General features: G+C 46.8%; 1 protein-coding gene across 4 annotated transcripts; it reads right to left on the bottom strand.

Moving 5' to 3' along the window:
• Positions 1-35: 35 nt before the first annotated feature.
• On the bottom strand, positions 36-23,158 carry srcap (Snf2-related CREBBP activator protein). Of its 4 annotated transcripts, none has more exons than XM_077000435.1 (35): positions 22,896-23,158; positions 21,125-21,198; positions 17,924-20,946; positions 17,428-17,469; positions 16,785-17,042; positions 16,461-16,646; positions 16,236-16,376; positions 15,807-15,996; positions 15,363-15,532; positions 15,159-15,246; positions 14,959-15,048; positions 14,614-14,781; positions 13,038-13,273; positions 12,675-12,852; positions 12,415-12,551; positions 12,129-12,298; positions 11,733-11,925; positions 11,430-11,566; positions 11,070-11,256; positions 10,770-10,939; positions 10,509-10,651; positions 10,198-10,416; positions 9,938-10,093; positions 9,631-9,804; positions 8,596-8,907; positions 8,311-8,453; positions 7,860-8,170; positions 7,514-7,716; positions 7,185-7,354; positions 6,854-7,050; positions 6,563-6,677; positions 6,350-6,469; positions 6,060-6,239; positions 5,891-5,974; positions 36-5,753 (listed from the first exon to the last, which is right to left on the bottom strand). In XM_077000435.1, exons 3-35 carry the CDS (start codon positions 20,486-20,488, stop codon positions 1,554-1,556), a joined length of 12,033 nt encoding a protein of 4,010 aa, XP_076856550.1. In that variant the 5' UTR covers positions 20,489-20,946; positions 21,125-21,198; positions 22,896-23,158; the 3' UTR covers positions 36-1,553. The 4 variants fall into 4 exon arrangements, with proteins under 4 accessions (XP_076856550.1, XP_076856551.1, XP_076856553.1 ...); XM_077000436.1 differs by lacking the exon at positions 22,896-23,158 and adding an exon at positions 21,430-22,097; XM_077000438.1 differs by lacking the exon at positions 9,631-9,804.
• Positions 23,159-23,460: the final 302 nt, after the last annotated feature.

Below are 23,460 nucleotides of genomic sequence, written 5' to 3'. Positions count from 1 at the left end.
CAGAAGACGCATCCAGCAACAAATGACAACTGAAATTTATTTTTGGTCTTTTTATTCAACCGACATTTGTTGTTTCAATCTTTCAAGTAAAACAATGCGGAATTACAAGGGAACATAAGGAATGTAACAAATTAGACACAAACAAAATAAAAATAAGACCATCACCACATTCTATCAGCAATCCCCAAAAGACGTCTCTTCCCTTAAAATGGGACAAAGACAACCCATCGACTGCCAAAGTTCAGCTGGGAGAGAAGCAAAGAAAGAAAAAAAAATCCATACTGAAGGGTCTTGCAAGAGTATTTCCATTTAGTCTTGCCATAAAAATGACTTCTATTGAAAACAGCAATTTACACTTAAGAGGCATTTTCAATTTGGTTGCAAACAGAGATGTACCTCTTGTGGTTTAGGATGGAAAATGTCTTTATTACACTTTTAACATTAAAAATGTTTGAATCCCAAACTTTCTTTAACAAGGCATACAGGGATGAACCTCCTACATGGATAAACAGGCACTCTCACTTTGTCACAATGATGTGAGACTGACAAGTTAACAAAAATAGACCATAGACTAATACCTTGAAAAGATGGAAAAAGATTTCCCCTCACATCTGTATTGCCAGAAAGAATGACAAGCAGACTTCAAGATTCATCACAAGCTCAAGAGTTGTACATACTGTGTGAGGTACCAGAAAAGTATATCTGATTGAGTTAAAAAAGCCCCATCATAATGCACACCAGGGTCATGTGAGATGTGCAAATGAAAAATGCAGGCTGGATGTAAAAGTAATGAACAGGGGGGGAAAAGAATTACACAAGACAAGGTCTGAGTGAAGACTAACTCCAGCATAGTGCAGCAAAAATCACATTAGCCAACCTGTTCTGTTCTTCATACCCTGGAGGGAACCACAACATTCTTAATTTATTAACCGACTTGAAACAAACAATAGTCAACGGCTGGCAAACATTTTGTCAGAACCCAACTGTTTAAAAATGTTATAACAATTGTACAATCCCACTCAATCATTTGAATGTAGCATAAATGATGTATCGCGATCCGCTCTGCAGCACAAGTAAACTCTGTATAAAGGGTACAACCTAAGTGACCCATTCTTAACACATACTTCTTTTAGTATTCCAGTCTTTAATTGATTACAGTACATAGTGTGAACTAACAACAACTCTTGCCCCTTGCCCAGCTTTACAAAGTCCTTGTAGTATGGTGAGGCACTGTCTAGAGCTAGTCACCACGACAGCAATCCCACATTTTGAACAGGTACCCTTTTTGCTCCCATCTGTCTTGCATCGATGCCCCCTCTCCACACTGAAGATGGCTTAACTTGACATAGGTGAGAATGCGCCAAAAGCGAGTTCATCTCTTTATCGCAAAGTGCAACGGACTCAATCCTACCCCCTCCTCACTGACAGTGTTAAAGAATGGCAAGTTTTAAAGACTGATCCCTGTTCCTCAAAACCCGTAAAAATGTGTCCCCTCTCCACTGCAATTCTCACTAGTTAATTTCACCACCTCATAGTTCTGCCTTTTGTCCTGATCAAGTCTTGGAGTGCCTGTGTTGGGTGGAGGAGGAGCGGGTGTTGCTAGCAGGAGTCCGTGCCTGGGCTGCGGCCAAGGCGGCAACACTCCGTAGCACCCTGTCAGGGGTCCCCTCGCTGGACCCAGCGCTCAACTCGGGCTTCTCATGCTTCTGCGATCGTCTCTCTCTCCTGCTTTCACGACCTCTGCTCCCTCCCGTTTTCTCCTGCCTGCACTTGCCTCTCTCTGTGTCGCTGCCAGAGGACGCAGCCCGTGAGCGAGAACGTGGTGGCCCGGTGCTGCGGGAGCTCAGACTGTGCGCGCACTGGCTGCTGTTACTACTGCTCCGGCTCCTGCTGCTTGCTCTTTCGCTGCTTATACTGCTGCATGCGCTGTGACCCCTTGAGGACCTCGTCTCCCTGTTCTCGTCCTCCGCCTCCTCCTTCTGCTCAGAGGTCTTTTTCTTTTCCTCTTTTTTTGCCCGTTTGTTTTCAGATGCCAGAGGAGGCACCAGATTGCCTGGTCGCTGCCGAGTAGAACGGGCTGCAGAAACACTTGCCCCGGGGGTCGACTGTGGGGAATCAGTAGAACTAGTAGGGGTATGTTGACCGCTACCAGTTTTATGAACCGAATTTGTTTTCGGGGAGTCCTGTCCTGGCCTGCCTCTAGGTTTAGTACTTTTATCAGAGACAGTTTGCTGTCCGGCGGATTTACCCTTCAAGCTAGGACTTGGTGCATCTGGTCCCCGTCCTCTCATGGCCAAGAGTTTGGCAGCAGCATTGAGGGCTGAACAACGTTTGCCCAGCACCTCAGGCTCTGGTGAGGTTGGAGTGGCCAGCTGTGATGCAGGTTGGGGGCCTGTGGACTTACGGGTTGTCCTATTAGACGTTACTCCACTGGACTCCCCCTCTGTGGTAGCTTGAGGACTCTTCTTATCTGACCTCTTCCTGCATCTGTTAGTCCTTTCTTCACCTTTGTCACTCTGAGACTCCTCCAAATTCTTATGTGATGAGCGAGTAAGACGTCTCTTCTGGCCATTTGAGTCTTCAGAGTCTGAGGATGAGGATGAGGAGTTTGAACACCGTCTTCTGACAGGAGTCACTGGATCTTTAGGAGCCTCTCCGTGTGCACTCTCCTTTTCTGAGTCCGTCTCCACTCGTTTTCTTTTTGAAGGCATCCTGCTCTCTCCAGCCTTTTTTGACAAAGACAAGCGAGTGCCACAGGAAGAAACAGAAGAGGGAGAGGAGGATCGGACAGATTCCTGACTACTTTGTCTGCTAATGCTTCTTTTTTTGCCAGAGGCTCTGTTTTCTCGCTCCGTCTGACACTCTTCTTCTAGTGGCTTATCCAAACTGTCGCTCTCAGGAGCAGTTTGCATCACTGCTTCCGAGATTGAGGACGTAGGCTGTGATGCATCAGACATTGGATCATCCACTCTCTTCCTTTTGGCCTGAGACTGAATATCACCACTCTCTACTTGCTCTGGCTTTCCAGAATTTTCCATTTCCATTTCCTCTTTGCTTTCAATCAGTCCCTCTTTCTCTGGTACTTTATGGCCTTGCTGTTTCTCAGACTCAGTTATGTTCTGTTCTGCTGGGGACTGAGGCTTGTGTGTGCTGCTCTGAGTGGAAACAGATGACAGAGGAGGATCAACTGTCATTTGGTCAGGGGATGCTGGGGAAGGTGCAGAGGTTACAGAGATTTGGCTTAAAGATGTAGATGTTATTGTTGGTTCACATTTTGCCTGACACTGAGGTGCAGCAGTCTTTGGCGGGTTAGGATTAGATGTACATTCCTGTGCAGCTTCTGGTGTGCTGAGTGCAATGGAAGGCTGGGACAATTCAGGAGTCGGTATTGAGGAAGGCTGAAGGTGGTCAGTGATCATGGTCGGTATAGATATAACTTCACTAGACGTTTCTGCAGGTGTGGCTGAAGAATGCGGAGGGCTTCTAATTCTAGTGGGACCAACAGAGGTATCAGGAGGGACTGCTGTTGCCAAGTTGCTTTCAAGGTGCTGCATCACTAATTCCATCGATGAGGTTGAGTCTTGCAGTGAAGCACTCTGATTGGATTTCAGCAATGGCTCTGGAACCGCGTCTTTGCTTGTAATAGCTGTCAGTTCTGAAGACACGGTGTAGATTTGACTATCTTGAGAAACGGGTACTGTAGATGAAGGAGCAGGTTGTTGGGCTGGCACAGAGTTAGCACACGTCTCACTTATGGGAACAGCAGGCTGTAGTGAAGACGAAGGTTTTGTGTTTGTTGGAGTAATATTTTCTGTAGGAATTGCCTGTGGTGAAGTCAATGTTGAACCAGTTGGAGAATCAGAATGTGAAGCTTTAACATTCAGCGTGGTGTGATCATCACCAAAGGAGAGTTGCGATGTGGACGTTAGCTTTATCTGAGATTCATTTGGTGCTGGAGATTTAGGAATGAGTGTAGTGGACTGAGTGTCTGTTTTAGGAGAGAGTGTAGAATCAGCAGCTTTAGATGATGCAGAAGGAACATCAGATGGAGAGCTTAGTACTGGGCACTCAGGGTCAGAGGGCAAAATGAAAGGCCTAACAACAGAACAAGGAGAATTAATTTCTACAGAGGAAAGGTTTTCTTGTGCAACAGATGGGGAAAAAGTTGTTGGACATCTTGATGCTTGTTCAGATTTACCACCATCTGCTATATTTATGGTGGAATCTTTGCGAGGTCGACCCCGCTTTCGTTTTATTATCGGGGGCGACGGACTTTGTTCTTCAGTTATTGATTTCTGAACTACAGGAATCTTTTGTTCTGGGGCTTCTGGTGGCCTAGACGTTGCTTTTGGAGGTCGACCCCTTTTTCGCTTCACTGGTATGGTATTGGCTGCGTTGGGATCGGCTGCACTGGGATCAGTAGCAACAGCAGGGGTGGCAGTGTTGTCCTTAGCTGAAATAGGTTCCTGTTTCTTTGGTGACACTGGAGTGCGTCGGTCTAGGCCTCTTCCTCTGCCTGGGTATTGTTCTCCTAACTGGGCAGCCATACGAGACTCCGTCTCCAGGCGCCGACGCACTGGTAAATTCCTAAGAACAGGCATATCTGGTGAATGGTGTGTTGGAGAGTATGGGTGGTACCCTCTCCCCGGACTTGACAGTGACGATGGGGAGACCTGATCCTGCCCTTGCGGTGTCTGAGAGGGTGACACAGAAGGCGATTTAGGAAGAGTCTTCTCTTTGAGCAGTTGATTTACTCGATCCGGAGAATAGGGGGGTGCATCATGAGCCGATTCAGCCTGCTCTGTCTCTTCTGATGAACCCTCAGTGTGCACGCCCCCACTCATACTACACCCCCTCCTCCTCCGCCTCGGTTCTTTCTCCTCAACCACAGTGACCAGGCGGCCAGGAAGCTTCCTAAGAACCTTAGCAGATGGGGAATCTTCTGGAAGGCCTCTTAAGACCTCTCCATCAGCAGTCTGACGCTTACGTGGTGAACGTGGGTGTGGAGAAGCCTGTGAGTTCTGGCCATCCTGCTCCAGCTGATGTTCAGAAGAACAGGTGGAGTCCATAGATATTGACGCTCCCCGCTCTCCTATGTCTGGTATAGGAGTATCAGTGTGTGCCTCTGCTCCATGCTCATCTCCCGTTTCTCTGTGTGAAGGCAGTACAGAAGTGTGTCCAATAGAGCTTCTGTCCACTGATGGAGAGGCAGCAGCTGAAGCCACTGAATTTGAGGGAGAGAGGGGCTGCTGATTTGGGGATAGTGCCTGTCTGGACTTGGGGACTAAATCTTGTGTCATTTCTAAATCAGAGAGTTGCTGATCGGTTTGAAGTTTTGAATGCTCTGGCTGGGTGTGTGCTGGGAAGGCCACAGGTTCTTTGGTTGCCCCTCTCCCTCGTAGACCAATACGAGGTCTGTCAGGCACTTCTCTAGACTGGGGGGACTTGAGACCGGCACGACTGACACTGGGCTCAGAGATCAGCATCTCCCCCCTCCTCCCCTTCTCCATGTCTGACGATGAGCGTACTGTAGACACATCGTCGCCCGTTTTAGCAGGTGTTCCTCTAAGCCTGCCACTGACCCTCGTAGAGGGGGCTCCCTTCTCTTTGTGTTTGCGTGTGCGGCGTGCTGAAGGATGTTCCTCGGGAGTGGGAGGCATGGAGTCCTCCTCATCATTGTCCGATGACTGATGGAGTTTTAGCCCCTCCTCCTTTGCCTGATCTAGTCCTTTCCTCGCAGCTTCAACTTGCTCCTATTGTAAAGATGAGACAATTGCATTTGTGTATTTTAACATCTAAATATTTCATTAAATGGCATTAATACTACCATACTATTATTTACAACCATGACGATCTTAGCTTAGTACATTCTCAATTAATGCCAGTTTACCTCCGCCTGTTTCAATTCTTCTTTACAAATATCCTCAAGCGACGCCTCCAAGAAATTCATGGCATATCGCTCTATGGGAGTGAGCTGTTGGGATGAATAACAGTATTGATAAGACACAATGGAAGCAGTCAAAGGCCAGACAGTTAGTCATATCAAGACAAATGATTACCTGTTCAACTAGGGCAGCAATTTCCTGCTCAGCCTTAGACAGTTCCTCCTCTTCATGGTCTCTGCTTTCGCCATCATCCAGAGGAATATTTTCATTGAATTCTGCTAGTTCAGCCACCTGCTCCGCTTTGGCTTGAGAAGCAGCCACTATGTCCTCCTCATCCTCAGCACGACACAAAGCCTTATAGAAGGATTGATTAATCATTTAGTCATTTGAAACAAATAGAACTGCAGCAAAGCTTGCCAAGATGACAATGACTATGTTTATTTGTAAAATTCAATGACTCTTACCTGCTCTAAAATAGTGGTTTGTTGTTTATTAATGGACTCCTCATCATCTGATGTGGGAACACTCGACTCTGCCTCTTTCTTCTCCCCCTCAGAGACATCAAAAAGTTCACGGATAGTTTGCTGTAAGGAGGAGAAATCGATAACATGTTTTACATAAACCACATTAGCAACTATGGCAGCCATAATACAAAAGAAGAAAGGCACAAAACATACCTGTTTGAAAAAGGCAGTAGTGAAGTTTCCTCCTTCAATCGCCATGTCTCCCAACATCCTCTTCTGATTGGCTTTCTTCAGAATGTTCTCTTCCACAGTGCGTTCGCTGATCAATCTAAAGAAAATAGATGAAAATTATTTATCTATTTATTTATAAGTCAAAATGTCGTGACATTGTCTTCCATAAAAGCACCTGCCCAGCCTCTCTTCTATGTGGCATACTGTTTTGAGGAGTCCAAAATCTTTACAGGCCAATGATTTAAATGAAATCTCCACAACTCCAGCAGGTACCTGTAGATGTGAACATCTCTAGTTTGCCCAATACGGTGGCAGCGGTCTTGGGCTTGAGCGTCCATGGTGGGGTTCCAGTCACTATCATAGAACACCACAGTGTCAGCCCCAGTCAGGTTCACCCCCACACCACCACTACGGGTGGACAGGATGAAACAGAAGATGCGGCGGTCTGCATTAAAGCGCTCCATGAGGGCCTGAGAAGCAGAGAAAATAAATAATTTTGATTAAAATGAAACCTTGGTTGTGAAACAAAAATAACTAAAAGTGGCTGAAATATTGATAGTTAAGGGATCGCATACAACCATCAGAAAGCTCCCAAATCACTTACCTGCCTCTGCTCCACTCGTGTGCTGCCGTCCAACCGTAGGTAGATGTGTCCGTGGTAGTTGAGGAACTGCTCCAGCACATCCAGCATGCGGGTCATCTGGGTGAAAATGAGCACTCGGTGACCTCCAGCCTTCAGCCTTCGAAGCAGGAGGTGGAGTGTTTGCAACTTGCCTAAAATACAAACCAAAAAAAACTGTTACAACCCATGAGAACTCATATTGGAAACTGCAGTCATACTACTGCTAAAAATGTTCACAAGTCACAGTGCTGACATCATTGAAACCCTACATGAGCTGGGGGGGTGGGGTGGGGTGATCATGAGGTACTCACCACAGTCATACTGGATAAGTCTCAGGTCAGGGAACTGAGTACGCATACTGCACTGAATGCTGTGCAGCATACGTGTGAGGGGAGAAACGTGGGCCGACAACATGGAGGAGAACAGAGCCTGCTTGTGACCAAGAGAAGGAGGTGGATGGCAGCAGTGCATAGTGATGGGCTTCGCCTCCACTGGAGGGATGACGAACGTGAACCTGCGGAGTGAGGAAGGGCAACAGCTACAGGGCAATTTGTATGCGAAACATGGACACGTCTGAACCGAAGTGTCCCCTCTGCGCAGCAGGGTTTGACGATAAAATAGTAAAAAATAAAATAAAATAAAAAAACAAACACATACCGCTCCATGACTTCAGACAACGAGCGAAGCCTCTCCTCGGAGTTGTGGATGGCCTGCCGCAGGATCTTGCTCTGGTCCAGATAGTCCCTCGTTAGCTGTGACTGAGCAGTGAGACAAGAGCTGTACCCTGAGTGGCTCCAACTGTTGGGGACGGGGCGGGCCGGAGTGGGACCGACTCCCGTCAGGAAGGTGAGGAAGGCCAGCACTTCTTTCCCATATACAGGCTTGGTATTGCAGTGCAGTTCATTGACCCGAATGATTTGAGAGATCCGGTCATTTCTCTGGGACTTGCGGCAGTCTGAAAGCCATGACTGTCAGAAAGGGAACAAAGGCCAAGATGCATCATCTTGAGATTAAATGACAGATGAGGCTTGAATTTTAGATGTGGAGATTGAAAGTATATACATGCCCCGAGCAACCATATTATTGTGCAAGAATGTTTAATTTATACCATGTAGAAGGGGGATCGTGGTGGAGGTGGAGGCTGGACTCTGGGGCGCTGAGAGGAGGACGCAGGCCTCACACTGCCCATACGGAGAGTGAGGACATCACTACTGCTGCTCTCCTCACTGCCTAACGAAGCATTCACCTTGGCTACAGGAACAAGAAGCAGTATAGAGGTCACCACGCAACACAAAGTTATTAGGCTTAAACTCAAAACAAGCCAGTAAGATTCTACTGTATAACACACACACACAGGTAATACTGTTACAAATCCTACTTAGTGTCCTCTCACCTAGCCCAGTGCTCGGCGCCGATCCCTGTACCACCTTTAGCACAGGGCGAGGGGGCGGAGTTTGGCCAGGGGCCGAGGTAGGAGCTCGAGGTGGTGCAGCGTAAGCAGGAGGTCGTTGGGGAGGCTGTTGAGGAGTAGTCGGCCTGAGAGCAGGGCTTGGGGTACCATGTGGGTGGAGCAAGACCGACTGGGGCGGAGCAACACGGGGACATGGAGGCACAGCAAGAGTGGGGACCTGCCCACTCTCTTTGCCTGCTGCCTGGCGCACGACAATCTTTACAATTCCTGGTCCACTTACCATGGAAGATGGTACTAAATGAAAGGATGAAAAACGGTATATTAATGTTTTTACTCGAGATTGAACATGGTCAAACTGCCAATTCTTTGGACTGGGCACCATACTATGGATTACAGTAGCAGAGCTAAATCATCACTAGGTCTGGCAATTTCTAGCTCTTAAAAGCTCAGGCAAGAATCCAAAGCAAAACATTGTTGGAAATTGCGGCAAATTCCGTAAGCATTTATCCAATGTCCAAATGCCTGTTAAATTAAGCTTGCGGTTGACACAAAAGCACAGTGAAAAGTCTCAAAGTGTTAAGTGACATCTTAAGTGGCGTCTTACTCCAAATGTAAAAGGAAAGAAATGCACTGAAATATCAGTGTCTATAAGCACAGCATATACTTGTTGGTGAAAGAGCTTTTACAAACAAATTAGCATCCATGAAGATCCAGAGGGCTTCCCTGAAACTCACCACTCCAATATTAGTCATGTGTCCTTCAGTAGTTGTAACATTATAAAGTTTATATACGGCCCATGTTTTAAATAAAACTGCTTTTCCGGATACACACTATTCTATCAATGCCCAACAAGGCACCGCCTTTTTTTAAAAACACCATTTCCAGCCAAAACCATGCAACCATTTCCAGACTACCCATGTCCTGCTCTGCTGAGTAACAGGTAGTTTGGTACCCAGGCTTGTGTAGCCATCACTGTGCGAGTGACTGTAAGGATAAACTCAAGGACAGCACCAGTACCTTGAGCAGCAGTGAGGGGTACTGCTAGTCCAGAGCACGTTGGGGTTGTGCTGGCAGGGTTGGGATTTGCTGAGCTGCTACCTGACTGACTAAGTGTATGGAGGACTGCCACCTGAGCTGGCTGACTAATAAGGTGGTGCTGCCCACCGCTGGAAACCAGATGCATTACATTCCCTAAAGGGCACAACCATAGGAGAAAACGTTAGGCCATAGACCGCACGAACACTTGCAGGCTACAAGCGTGCAGGAAATAACCCTTCCCCGTGGCCGTTCATGCAAGCGTGCGGAGGCATACGGGCACGCTCACCTTGAACGGGCCGTGGCTGGGGCGTGGGCAGTGGGGCGCCCGACAGCGTGAGCTTGTTCCCCTGCAGCTGGAAGGTGACGGGTTTACTGCCCTGACTGGACGACACAGGACGGCCCGCCAAGGAGGCCAACTGGGCAATACTCACCACCTCCCCAGCTGCAAAACACAAAATATCCATTTTGAATATATAAGATCAATGATAATAATAACAATAATAATACACTGTATTACAAAGCAAAATAATGGTGTGGTGAGCTCACATGGTAATCTAGCCTGCATGTCCGGGCTAAGAAGGACCCTCTGGGTCATGACGTTACTGGAGGTTTGAGTGGGAACAGACACCACCGGGGCAGCAGAGGTCACCGGGAGTCGAGCAGCCACAGCTGGGTGAGGAGCGCTGGGTCTAAGCGCGGCCCCAGCAGAAGAGCCGCTCGGACACAGGGGCGCTCGCGGAGCAGCAACGGGGGTGACGGGACACACTGAAACCCAACCAGAGAGAGTGAGGGACAGGCAATGACAACCTGGTGTCACTTCTATATACAAGGAACCGGCTGCTCGGAGCACTGCTGACCTTGAGGGGCCTGAGAAGGGGTGACCTCTGTGATTAGAGGGGGTCTTGGAGGCTGGACAGCAGGAGAAACAGGACACGTAGGCCTTGGGGTGTTAGCTGTCACCGCTGAACGCCCATCGGATTTGGGAAGTGGCTGCAACATCCTTTACATAAACATGTTCAAAATACATTGTTGGATTACAGCCCGCAAACCCTTCTGATGACAGTATCATCTGTCAAGCAATATTTATTCAAATGGACAGTGAACCGTGAATGTCTTACCTGTTGACCTTCATGCGAACTGGTTTTGGTCTGGGTGGAGGCTCAGGGGACTCCATGATTTCCTGAATCAGCTGACGATTCACTCTCCTGCGAGGAAGGTAAACGTCCGCTTGGTAACGGGATACACGTCCCTCCAGACCGATCAGGTCAAACATAGAGAGATCACAGCGCTGTGGGAGCAGAAAGAAAAACAAACAAACATTAGTACACAGCTTCATTCCAGCAAACAAATGGACAATGAAAGTTGGAATGGATACACCTTTAGAGGCACTGGGTAGTCACCAGTCTAAAAATGTTCACCTGGAAAGGGGAAACCTCCAAGGCCTTCAAGACCAGGGATGCGGTGGAGTAGATGACGGGCTGGATGATGAAGGGGGACTGGATGGGCCGTGGGTCAAAGAGGTTGGGGTGGTTGCACACTTTACGCAGCTGCATCAGGATGTTGATCACAGACATGAAGTGGCCACTGGCCAGAGTCTCCCTTGTACTGGGGGGGGGGGGGGGGGGTGGTGGGGTTAATCGAGCACCACCCAGACAAATATTACCTACCACTCAATAACCAATGAAAAACAAAATCAAAATCCATAAGCCTAGTCCTTCTTTTCCACAAGGCCCTAGAAAATGTCTCGTCACCATCATTAAGGCATTCTACACACTCACGAGGCTTGTGCCATGAAGTCATCGTAGAGGAAGCGCTGTCTTTTGGAGAGGCGACAACGCACAACATGCTCATACTTCTTGGGCATCTGTTTCTCCACGTCTACTTTGATACGCCGCAGAAGGAAGGGCCTCAGCACCTGAAGTACAGAGACAGGGTGGGGGTGAACCAGGGGTGAACCAGGTGTGAACCAGGGGAGCACGACCACTGCTGGACCTGCATCTGTCTGCAAACAGTCACCGCTATTTTTCATTTTTCATACAACCAGCAAATTCAGTCGCTCTGCTAAAATGAGGCTAACCCACCTTGTGAAGCCTTTTAACAAGACCCTCGTTATACTCCTGACTGCCTTCAATCATGCCAGTCAGCGGGTTGGAGAACCACTCCTTGAACTCGCGGTGCGACTGAAAGACGTGTGGCATGAGGAAGTGCATGAGTGACCAGAGCTCCATCAGGCTGTTCTGCAAGGGTGTACCTGTGAGCAGCAGCCGCCGATGACTGTGGCCGCAACAACCAGCACGCACAAAGAAAACAGGAGAACAGCAGATGTTCAAATCATCGCCACACCTGTACAGCGCATCCTATCCATCACAACTCAGGTCTGTCTTTGTGGACGGATTACGACCAACAGCCCACATACTATTTACAAAAGAACCCTCTGATACATAAACAAAATCAAGAACCATTGTTCCTGCAAACACCTGTTGAAGTTGAGCAGACTCTGCCATCGCTGAGACTTGAAGTTTTTGATGTTCTGAGCCTCATCCAGAATGAGGTACCGCCAGGACTTGCGTCTGAAAGCCTGATGGTCCTGTAACACCAGCTTATACGAAGTGATGCACACGTGGAAGGCATTGGGTTTGGTCCAGCCCTAACAAAAGAAGAAGGATGAAAAAGGCTACCACAAGTTTATCACAAGCACACAAGGCCCATACAGCTGTGGACGGTATTATTACTAAACGCAGGGGACCAAAGGTTCAGGCCTACCTGTCTCTTGAGTTTGCGCTCTTTCTGGCTACCATAGTAAGTGAGGATTTTGAAACCAGGGCACCAGCGCTTCAACTCCATCTCCCAGTTTAACATCACACTGGTGGGCACAATAATCAGGTGGGGTCCCCAGTTACCTGTGAGAATGCAAGATATTGTGCGATGTCATCAGTGTACTTGCATCATACACTGACTATGGCGACAAACGCCATTATTCGTTCATGTTTAAAAGCAGACCACTTGTACATGAGCTCTCTCACCCTTCTCACAGGCCAGATGTGCTAGCAGAGCAATAGTCTGAATAGTTTTACCAAGTCCCATCTCATCTGCCAGAATACCATTGAGCTTCTTTTCATACATGGTGACCAGCCAGTCCAGTCCAATGTGCTGGTACTCACGCAGGGTGCCGTGGAGTAAGAAGGGGATAGGCGTCTTCACCTTGAGTACAGGAAAAGCAAAAACATGATCAATCATCAGTGAACTATTAAACCTTTACCATATCCAAACCACTTATAGTTAATATTTAATATTTAGTTAATAATATTAATATTGGCTGACTATGTTCTTGAACAAAACAAAAACAACCAAGCTGAAGGATTTGGCCAATTGGTAAGAGCGGCTACCTTCGTCGTGGCTAGAGTGTATCCTTTGGGCTGGAGGCTCTCGGCAGTAGCAGCTATATGGCTGATCTCCTTTTTCGGACGTGGAGATGTAGGAATCGAGGGGCTATGGTCTCCTTCTCTCAGTAAAATTTCCATTCCTTCTCCACCATCGTCCTCATCATCATCGTCGTCATCATCATCACTTTCCTCTGCTTCAGCATTTTCCTCTTCATCACTGTCTTGACCTTCAGCCGAATCTAAATGTTCAGTTAATAAGAAGACTATAAATTATAGAGATAAAAATTAATGGCTCATTACAACTCTCAAACAGTGAAAGAAGTTAAACAGAACCATCATTTGAATTTCTATAGATCATTGATATATACTTATAGAAATTACAACCTGGGAACACTGCAAGGCAAGCTTATCTGCATATATCTATTAAATTACTAGAGTGGGGTCAGTTATCGAACACCCGCAGACATTGCCCAACACGATTGATGAGATGGGTAGAGCTGTTGGAATGCAAACTTTTAGTATTAGTAAAAACATGATTCGATCATGGAGGCTCACAGCTCTACGGGTGAAGTTGGATCAGTTGGGGACCGCTAACTTTGACTTGAGTTTCTCTTGCTCAAACTGGACAGGCTTCTCACTAAATTTACATTTTCGCTTATCTACATTTGCCGCCCAAACAAATTTCTCCCTGCAGGTCGTCATCTTGGTGACCTGCTCCCTCCCCCACACAGAGGTCAGAGGATGGCTCTCGCTTTCCATCGCAAACTTTGACACAAAAACTGTGCCAGACCTCTGGCTCCCCCACCTGTCTAGATGAACACGCCTCTCACTGCTTGACTGTCTGTGTCACTTCAATGCTTGTATGTGCTATGGGGATTTTTTGCATGCTCACAGACTATTGTCCTGTCGAGAGGACAATCTGTGACCATAATTTGTGTCTCTCTATATCCCCACCCTCCCATCTGTGAATGCTGGCGTGTTTTGATGCTGCGGCTGCTCTGGGATTGTGATGCTTTACACCGAGGCCCCAGAGGAACTACTACTACTACTTCTACTACTACTATTACTACTACTACCACCACCACCACCACCACCATTACTACCACTACCACCACCATTACTACTATTACTTCTACTACTACTACTACTACTACTACTACCACCACCACCACCACCACCACCACTACCACTACTACCACCACTATTACTACTACTACTACCACCACCACCACCACCACCACCACCATTACTACCACTACCACCACCATTACTACCACTACTACCACCACTATTACTACTACTACTACTACTACCACCACCACCATTACTACCACTACCACCACTATTACTACTACTACTACCACCACCACTACCACTACTACTACCACCACTACCATTACTACCACTACTACCACTACTACTACCACTACTACTACCACTACCACCACTATTACTACTACTACTACCACTACTACTACTACCACCACCATTACTACCACTACTAACACCACTACCACCACTATTACTACTACTACTACTACTACTATGCTAGAAGTCTTGGACAAGCACACTAAAATACCTGAGGAGGTCCCACTGTCTTCATCACTTTCATCCCCCTCTGTCTCTTCCTCCTCTTCCTCTTCGGTACCCTCCGACTCCGAGGAGTCTGGTGAGGCTGAGGGCTCCTCAAGGTCTGACGTGTATGCCCCTCTATACTTCTCCAGCAGCTCCTCCACGCTCATCTCACCTGAGAGCGAGCCAAGTAAACAAGATAACACATAAGCTGCGATCCAAAAGTAAAATATGAATAAATAACTTAATGGACTTGACTGGAATGATGCCCAAAGTTTTTTTTTATGTGTATAGGTTAGCAAAAGTCCCCAATGAGCACAGAGCCAACAACACTAAAAGTGATGCTTGTTACCCTCTCTGGCAAGGTCATCAAGCTCTTCTTCATGACCTCCGTCTCCCTCAATCACCTCCTGGGCTGCAATGGTGTCCTCCATGTCTTCCGCTTTAGGAATGTAGAGAGCAATCATCAACAATACATAATAATGTTTTGCTTGAATAAAAGTTTTAAACTTTTTTTTCGACAGATAAACATAAGGCTGTCCAACTGCTCACCATCTTCCTCGTTAGCTGAGAACTCTTTGTCCTCATCTTCTACTGTGGAGGACGAAGCATCTGAAGCGTCCTCTTCTGATGCAGAGTCCTGTTAAATAAAACATGCTTTACAGTGAGCAGATGCCTTTCAAAAGATGCATATTAGTGGACTGTTACTACTGTATAACAGTAACAATGGGCTGGACACATTCTGACTCGCAGTACCTGAGGGAGAGTGAGAGTACTCAGGAGCTGCTCCAGCGGAAGAGTGCCCTCCTGCCGTAGAAGCTCTATCTCCCTTCTCTGGGTCTCTGCATCATTCCCCTCCTGCTGCTCCTCCACCTCAATTGTCTCTTCGTCATCTTCTTCCTCGCATGGAGGCTCAAAGTCTCTGTCTGCAGAGGAAATAAGCTATTTAAAACTTGGAACATACAACTGGTTTTTCAACTTTCCCATCTACAAGGTAAAACTACTAGTATCAAATCACTGTTGTCAAAGACTTTTTTGTCTTTAAAAACGAAACAAAGAATCCAATACGCAAAAAAAAAAAAAAAACCCTTTACTTATAGTATTTAGTAGTATTTAGTGATGTGTGATCATAAAACTGAAGCCAGCCAACTCATTCACAACAAACCAGTTTTCAGCGTGGGTTACAGCATGGGTTCTCACCTTCATCATCAGCGACATTCAGAGGCTTATTTTGGGGGGTAACGCTGGTGCTGGGGGCAGGAGTAGCCTGCAGCGACTGACTGAGCAGGTCCGAGTAGCGCTCCGTCTGCCCCACGATGAAGTCCAGCTGGAGATCCAGGGCTTTCTTGCGCTTCTCCTCCAGGCGAGACTGCTGTTTATACTGCACTACCTGTGTGTAGAGACATGTGAGAAAGACAAATCTCAGACAACAAAACACAAGTAGCGAAGCCAGAAGATTTTTGAAAACACATGGTTAATTTCAGATTCCAAACAAAACATGACTGACTAGCTTGCTTTGGTGTATCATTTATACTCAAATTGTAGCCAGCGGCATTAGTCCTGATCATTTGTTAACAGGAGAGATCACCATAGGGGGAAGTATTTCAGCATAGGTAGGAGGTGCGTCACCTTTTCAACACTGCTCCAGAAGGCGCGGACCTCCTTAGCAATGGAAGCAGCAACCCTCCTCAGTTTGGCCTGTTCTTCGCGCTTCGCTCTCTCCTCTTTCTGACGCAGCTCCTCGTGGTGTCTCATCACCATGCGCACCACCTGCAACATTGTGTGCACTTTAAAATACAAGGACATATGTTCTTAACAGACAAGTTCAAAAACAGAGAGAAAGGGGGTTCTCACTTTTCTGGCCACCCCTCGCTTCCACCGCCTCTCCTGTGCAAAGTCAGCAGACAGCCACTGCATCTCCTCACAGAGGTAATCCCAGTGCACCTTGGGCCGCACCGGCTCGGTCACGCGAGTCAGACGTTTCAGGGACCAGAACCCCTCACGTTTCAAAGCAAGTGTACGATGCTCGATCTCTGCTTCCTGCATCAAAAAAAGTAAATTTTTTATGACTGACATCTTTTAATCCAATTCGTTAGGCCTTTCACAAGTAGCTAAACCATGTACCTTCCTGGGGTACCTTGGCCTATGCAGTAACCAAAAAGCAAACACTTCACTCACATGCTTGGCCAGTTCCGCCATATCGGCATGCTTCTCTGAGCGAGACCGCTGGGTAAGCGTTTGATCTGACTGAGAGGCTCCACCAGAGCTCTGAGAAGGCAGTGTGTGTTTCCCATGAGAGCCACAGAGAGGCGAAGCCCTGTCTACGTGAGCCTGGTTCCAGTCGCCTAACGACGAGGCAGGTGGTGGCGGCGACGGCGTGCGAGAGGTGGAGGGAGTGGAGCCCGCTGTGGTCCTGCCTGCTATCCACTGGCGAACCTAGATAGGGCCACACAAAAAAATACATGTAGAAAACAAAATAAAATACAAGAATAAACAAAGCAAGAGAAGTCAAGAACAAAGGGTGAGACCAGACAGGCTTTCATAAAGACAACTACAACCAGGCCACATAGAGAAGTAGTCACCTGGGTGAAGAGAAAAAAAATGAAAAAAAAAATACACCCATTAAACCACTTTGTTTCTTCATGTTATTTATATGTGAAACACACAACTGTGAGTGTAACTAACCACAGCTCTGACCTTCACAAATGTTTCTATAAGCTTCCAGCCATGTTAGAATTCTAAGAGGAAGTGTCAGTAGGCGATGTTCAGACTGACAATCTCAATATGCGAGATGTCTGGAGAAGATTCTGACACCTCTTACCTTCAGTATGAAGGCCCGATTGTCTGTCTTGCTCTGTCCATGCTGCAAAACACACATGGCTCAACATGCAGCCTACTAGACCCAACAGAATGGGAACATGGCATTCACAAGGCTATGAAGAGCACCACACTCTGAAACACTGCCAGTTAACAGCGAGTTGACACACACACTACTCTGTGAACTTTCAACTGCTTTTTTTCGTCTTCTTACCACTCCTGACTTAGCCAGCGCTCTAAAATATCCAGACACGTGACTATAAGCGAGCGTTACAGGGCACTCACAATGCTTTATATCATAATAATAAAGCATCATTACATCACATCACCATGCTTTATATCATAATAATAAAGCATCATTACATCACATCACCATGCTTTATATCATAATAATAAAGCATCATTACATCACATCACCATGCTTTATATCATAATAATAAAGCATCATTACATCACTTGCATCAATCACAGAAAAGCCCTCTTGATGATGTCATCCATACCTTGTTTGGGGCAGGACTGGGCATGACGATGCTGTCATCAGTCTGGGCTTCTATAGAACTGTCCGCCTCTCCATCACTGCTCTCTCCTACAGAAGCGTCAAGCTGTCCTGATGCGTTGTGCTGAGCATCTTTTTCAGCCAAGTGTTGAACAGGCAAGTGCTGCTCCTCCACCTCCAGCTCACCCCCCAATGACATGGAATCTTGGCATGGCTGGCTGGCTGGAGATTGTTTAGACTGGTTCCCCTCAGTGATGGCACTGCACACACTGCTCCACATAGCACCCGACGTTGGAGGCAGGTTACGGGACTGAGCTGGGGAAGATGTAGCAGGGTCTGAGAGAGGCCCGTCTTGGGGAATGTGGTCTTTAAACCCTAGGGAATATTCCGATTCGATTAAGGCCTCTTTATTGTACTCATCCTTCAAGAATGAAGCAGTAACATTGGGGGGAGCGTGTGGGACAGGAAAGCTGGGGGGATTTGCTGGGCCCTCCATTTTCGCTGGAACAGCTGTGCCTTCACGCACTGAGTCATTTTCAGAAAGGCACTCTGCAGAGAGTGTGCCTGAGCCATCAATGGGGGCGCCAGACTGGACAGGTGGGTTTTGATTCCTGGAAGTCCTGGCTAACATGGAAGGAGGTTGTTTAAGTAGAGGAGTCTCACCTCTTTTGAGGACGAGCAGCTTTGGATCAATAGCACCAGATGAAAGAGAAATGCAGGATACATCTGGTTTATTTTCTGTCAACTTTACCTGCTCCTCTTGTTCAGAGGAGAGCGTGTTGATCAGGGCTGCATCTGATATAGCAAACGTGGAGCAAAACAGCTTTGGAACCAAATTTTGCTTGCAAATTTGAGGCAATTCTTTTTGAGTGGAGGACACAGAAGGTAATCTCTCAGAAGGGCTTAGAGTTACAGATTTTGGGCAAGATGAAGCATTGTGTAAGGCAAAAACACTTGAGGGATAAGAGGACAGTGGGTCAAGCTCCCCTGCCAATGTTCCTGTTAAAGATTCAAAAGTGTGTGTATCTGCAGCATCTTCATCTCCTTTTTCAGGTAAGAGCAGCTTTACATCTTCATGAATAGCATCTGAGGAAAAACAGGGCACTGTGCACTCATAGACAGCAACAGATGGCTGAGACTGAGGACAGTGCACCACAGTCTCTGTGTCAATGTCCATCATCTCAGCATCCTCTGTGCTTTCACACTGCCCATCTATCAGTGGAGAAGACTCACTAACAACTAACCACGTGTCCTCCATACCTGGCTGCATTAAGATACCTACATCAATAAAATCTTTCACTTCAACAGTATTAAGCCCAGAAAGAGCCTCTGTGCCCTCATCTTGCTTCTCACCCACGTTTATATCATCTGGTGTAGAGAAGCCATCATTTAGACATATTATCTGTGAGAACTTACAATCTGTTTGAAGGGATTCTTGTCCTTGTTGGATCAAACAGTCATTGCTGGTCTGAGAGAGACATGGCTCATTTGAGTCTAATCCCTCTGAATTTGTACATTTGTCTGTGAGTGAGAGTAGACAGCTCCCATCCGATTGGCGATCTGGGTACAGAGTCATCTGTATACTGTTGGCACAGTCATTCTGTTTAATAATCACATCTGAAGAGCCACATACCAGTACATGGGACCCTTCAGTCACTCTGGGGGCCTGAACATTGAGAGTGCACGTCCCATCCCCCGGCACCTTTGGTTCTTCAACAGAAATATCATAAAGTACTTCTGTAACAGCCATGCTGCCAAACAGATCTCCATCTAGCGACAGAGTCAGCTGGTTCTCTTGGGTAGCCTGTGCGTTCTCTGGCTGGTCAGAGGAACTAGGTGTTTTGTGAGGCAAGGTAACACTAGGGATGGTTGTTCTCTGTGTAGTAGAGGCCAATTCAGTCTCCACTGCAGGAAGGGAAGGTTGATGTAAGATTTTAGGGAGGTATCCATCACCTTCATCCGTGTCATTTGGGGTGCCATGTCCATTTCCCTTGGAAGAGGACAGTCTAGAAGAGCCTGCTGAGTTTGGGCACTGCTCACTGTATGTTTGCTCCTGTTTCTCAGCTGCTCCTGTACCTGAACACTCATGCTCCTCTTTACCAACACCAATCTCCTTGCTCGGCAGTGCACACATGGCATTCCGGGCATTGACAGGCTCACTGGATATCTCACTGCATGCTGTAATGATTGTTGCTGCAAGAGGTTGTTGCACGTCTTGCTGGACATCGGGGTTAGGCAACAGGCCTCCTGGGCTTGAGTGTGCAAGCGGTAGATTTTGGGACTGCTGCATGCCAGCAGGTTGCTTGTGATCTCCATCTGCTGCTTTATCTGTAGTTGACACTGCTGAACTGTACTGCGTTGGGAGGATGTGGGTGCTCTCTCCAGCTTTGTGCTGTGTCCCAGAGAATTCCTCCTGACCAGTCTCCAATTTATATTCCAGATATGCATTCTCTGGAGCCAGGGGTCCCTTCTCTGTCTTAAGAGCAGGGATGTCTCCTGCAACTCCTGATTTAGGAGTCCAGTCTTGGCAGTGGCCCATGCTAGTGTCCTCTGCCATGTCTGCTTCCATGTGTGCAAGGCTTTTTTTATCAGTGTTACACCCGTAATGCAAATCCTGCTCTTTCCTGTCGGTCTCACAAACTGAAAGTCTTTCTGGGAGATTCTGAGAGTCTCTAAAAGCAGCTGACACCACTTGTGTTTGGACAGCCACAATATTGCTTTCCAGGGCTGATTTTTCCTCCGATTCCTTGGTGTTGCAGTTTTGCCAAGCCACTTTGGTGGTCTGCTCTTTATTTGCAACGTGTATGTTCCCTTGTTGCTGCTCCAAGTCGGTGGTGGGGCTGACCAATGGTGGTGGTGGTAGGGGGGCAGCTGCGACCGGCTGCAGGGCATGCTGGGGTGGCCCGGCCACATTCTGTGCAGTCGCAGGGATGCCACCCAGCACAGCCACCACCGGAGGGGTGCACTCCTGCACCACCTCCTCCCCGAGTTTTTCTCCTTCTGGACGTCCTCTGCTACACACTGCGCCTAAAACGATGCAGGACAGTCACATTTTGAAAAATTACAAATATATTTATACATTTACACATGAGTAATTACACAAACCTTAGTTTCAGTTGAATAAATTCTATTACAAACCAATACGGTTGGCTTTGACGAGTACCCTAGCATATGCTCAACAAAGGCTTAGTATGCAAGTGTTTACCTGTATGTGGAGTAGGACCAGTCTCTTCAGTGCTTTCCACTTCCAGGATGCTGAGATCAAGGACACCACTCCATCTAAGGAACAAAAAAGTGAAACCAAATAAGCTCAAGTGGACTTGGCATAATAATCATAAAAGAAAATAAAGAAAAAAAATTAGCTCAAGTAAAATAAAAATTCTCAATTCAGTTACGTGCTTTGTGATGCCAACTTCCTCAAACCTTTCCTACACGTGCTTTCTATGAAGTGGCATGGGATTAATATGACATGGGAAATCTAATTTGGTACAGAATAATGCTGATTCTTACGTTAATCTGCAATAGAGGTTTAAGCATTACAGTGATGTACAACTTCCATGAGTGTTGACTCCTGAAAGTGCTTGCCTCGTAGCTACACTTGAAATCGTTCTCATTATGTAGCAAGCTAGCCGACAGGCTAGGTCACAGGTTTGCCTCAGTGCTCACTTTGCTAGCCTAATAAGCTATCCAGCTAATGCTATACATCAGTCGATTGTGATCATAAATCGTAGGTTATACTTGGACGTAAACGGGCACGACGTGAAGTGTATTCCTCGTTAGCAATAATAACCGTCATATAGAACTTGAGTGAGTTGCGGCGGCAGCCCGCCGTGGTGTGGCGGCTGTTGCAGCGGTCTGCAGCGCACACAGGCCTTTGTAGAAACCACCAAGAACGCTACAGGCATCTTGTCTAAACATGAAAACCATCTATGAGCATGTGTGTGTGTGCAGCGTTATGGGCTTTCGGTTTTAACTGGCCGGTGCTCCGTGTGGGATTACGAGGAAAACTTGACGATAGCTTAGCTTCAGACGCGCTGACTGGCTAGTTGACTGAACCCTCAAGCGGCGTGAACAGAAGGGGTTGAGTTATGTAGCCAGATAGACATATCGACAACCCAGCGGTCTAAACAGAACCACATGTTCATATTGACTTCTTGACTGTAACTATAGTACGTAAAAGTATAGTCCTTATTCTTTCATATGCCGCTACATGGCTTGCTAATGTGTTAGCCGGGGGGGGGGGGCAATGACGTCACTACGCGGGGTCATGTGTATGATCTAAAGATGACAGTCAACAATCCTGCAATATACTTTAAACTTTTACAATTAAATTTAACTTAGTTCGTCATTGGCCTGTCAGATACATATTTGTTTTTTTAGTGTTTAAATATAATTTGCAGTCATTGGAGTTAAAGATTTATGCTCGGATTAATGTTAATGTCTGCACTGACAATGCTGCGATTATTAAGAAGTTAAGAAGGCCACCAATTAACCGCCTATTAATAAATGAAGTTGAATACTGTTGCTTGATTTGTTGATCAGTGTTTGGTTTTTTACAGTTGACAATTGTGAAAATAGGGAGCTGGTTAATGTTGCTGCTACAGTATTTAGCTAGCATTGCTAGGTACTTGGTCAACGTTTCAAGTTTGCCAATTCAAACTCAAATCAGACTGACAGAAAACGTATTTGGTAAAGTCAGACAGCATTGGCGTTCTCACAGTTTTCGCCAATAAATGTATGGTTATAGTGCCGTCTAGCTCGCCAAATTAAGTCGACCTAAAATTACAGTCCTCCCAATTAGGCTGTTATTCTCCAAGGTTATGTTTATCAAGTCAATGCCTAAGAGAGCAAACTTATCCCGCCATGTCCAAGTACCCCCACCGCATCCAAATAACCCCCCTCCCTCCCCTTACACTTCCTCCCTATCCCCCTCCCCCCTCCTCCTCTCACTGCCGCCATCTTAAGTTCCCACCTACCTGAAATTTCCGAGCAGTTTTCTTTTACTAAATTCTCGTTGAAGGAGTCGCCATCCGCGTCAAATCGTACTCAATCCGTGAAGAGGCTATTCCAAACTATCTCTCGGTACCCAACGAGGTACTGGCAGGTTCGTGAGATCAAGTTAAAGAACGGTCCAAGAGAGACTGGGTTTGGATCGCTGAATCTAGCGGTTGCGGGGAGGAGACTTTCGACGCAGCGAAATGGAGGAACAAGCGACTGCTGACAAAGTGCGGACTAAATCCACTAGATCTCGCGAGACATGAGTTACCGCGCTGTAATGCCGCATTTCAGACGGATACGGCGGTCTACACCGTGCGATTGACTAGTTTGATTGGACCTTAAACAGTTTAGTTACATAGTTGCAGTATGTTCAATGCAATACTTGATTTTGAATTTTATGCCATTCCACTCTTTGAATAACCTGAAGTGTGAATTGAATTGCTAGAGTTAATATACGTAAGAGGGTAAAATTAGCATTTTGGGGAAACCAAAATTCAGCCATGTAGCTACAGTACGGTCACTCAGTTAGGAAAATACTTATCT

The sequence above is a fragment of the Brachyhypopomus gauderio genome, chromosome 3 (genome assembly GCF_052324685.1).
Source record: "Brachyhypopomus gauderio isolate BG-103 chromosome 3, BGAUD_0.2, whole genome shotgun sequence".
In the NCBI taxonomy this organism is placed as follows: Eukaryota; Metazoa; Chordata; class Actinopteri; order Gymnotiformes; family Hypopomidae; genus Brachyhypopomus; species Brachyhypopomus gauderio.
This window is presented reverse-complemented; position numbering and strand designations above follow the sequence as displayed.

Excerpts from the sequence above, each read along its gene's own strand:
- srcap (XM_077000435.1), bottom strand. The coding sequence starts at position 20,488 with ATGGAAGCAGACATGGCAGAGGACACTAGCATGGGCCACTGCCAAGAC. Across the intron at positions 11,257-11,429 it reads GACTTCATGGCACAAGCCTC|TACAAGGGAGACTCTGGCCA; the intron begins GTGAGTGTGTAG and ends CCCCCCCCCCAG. Across the intron at positions 5,975-6,059 it reads TTGCTGCCCTAGTTGAACAG|CTCACTCCCATAGAGCGATA; the intron begins GTAATCATTTGT and ends TCATCCCAACAG.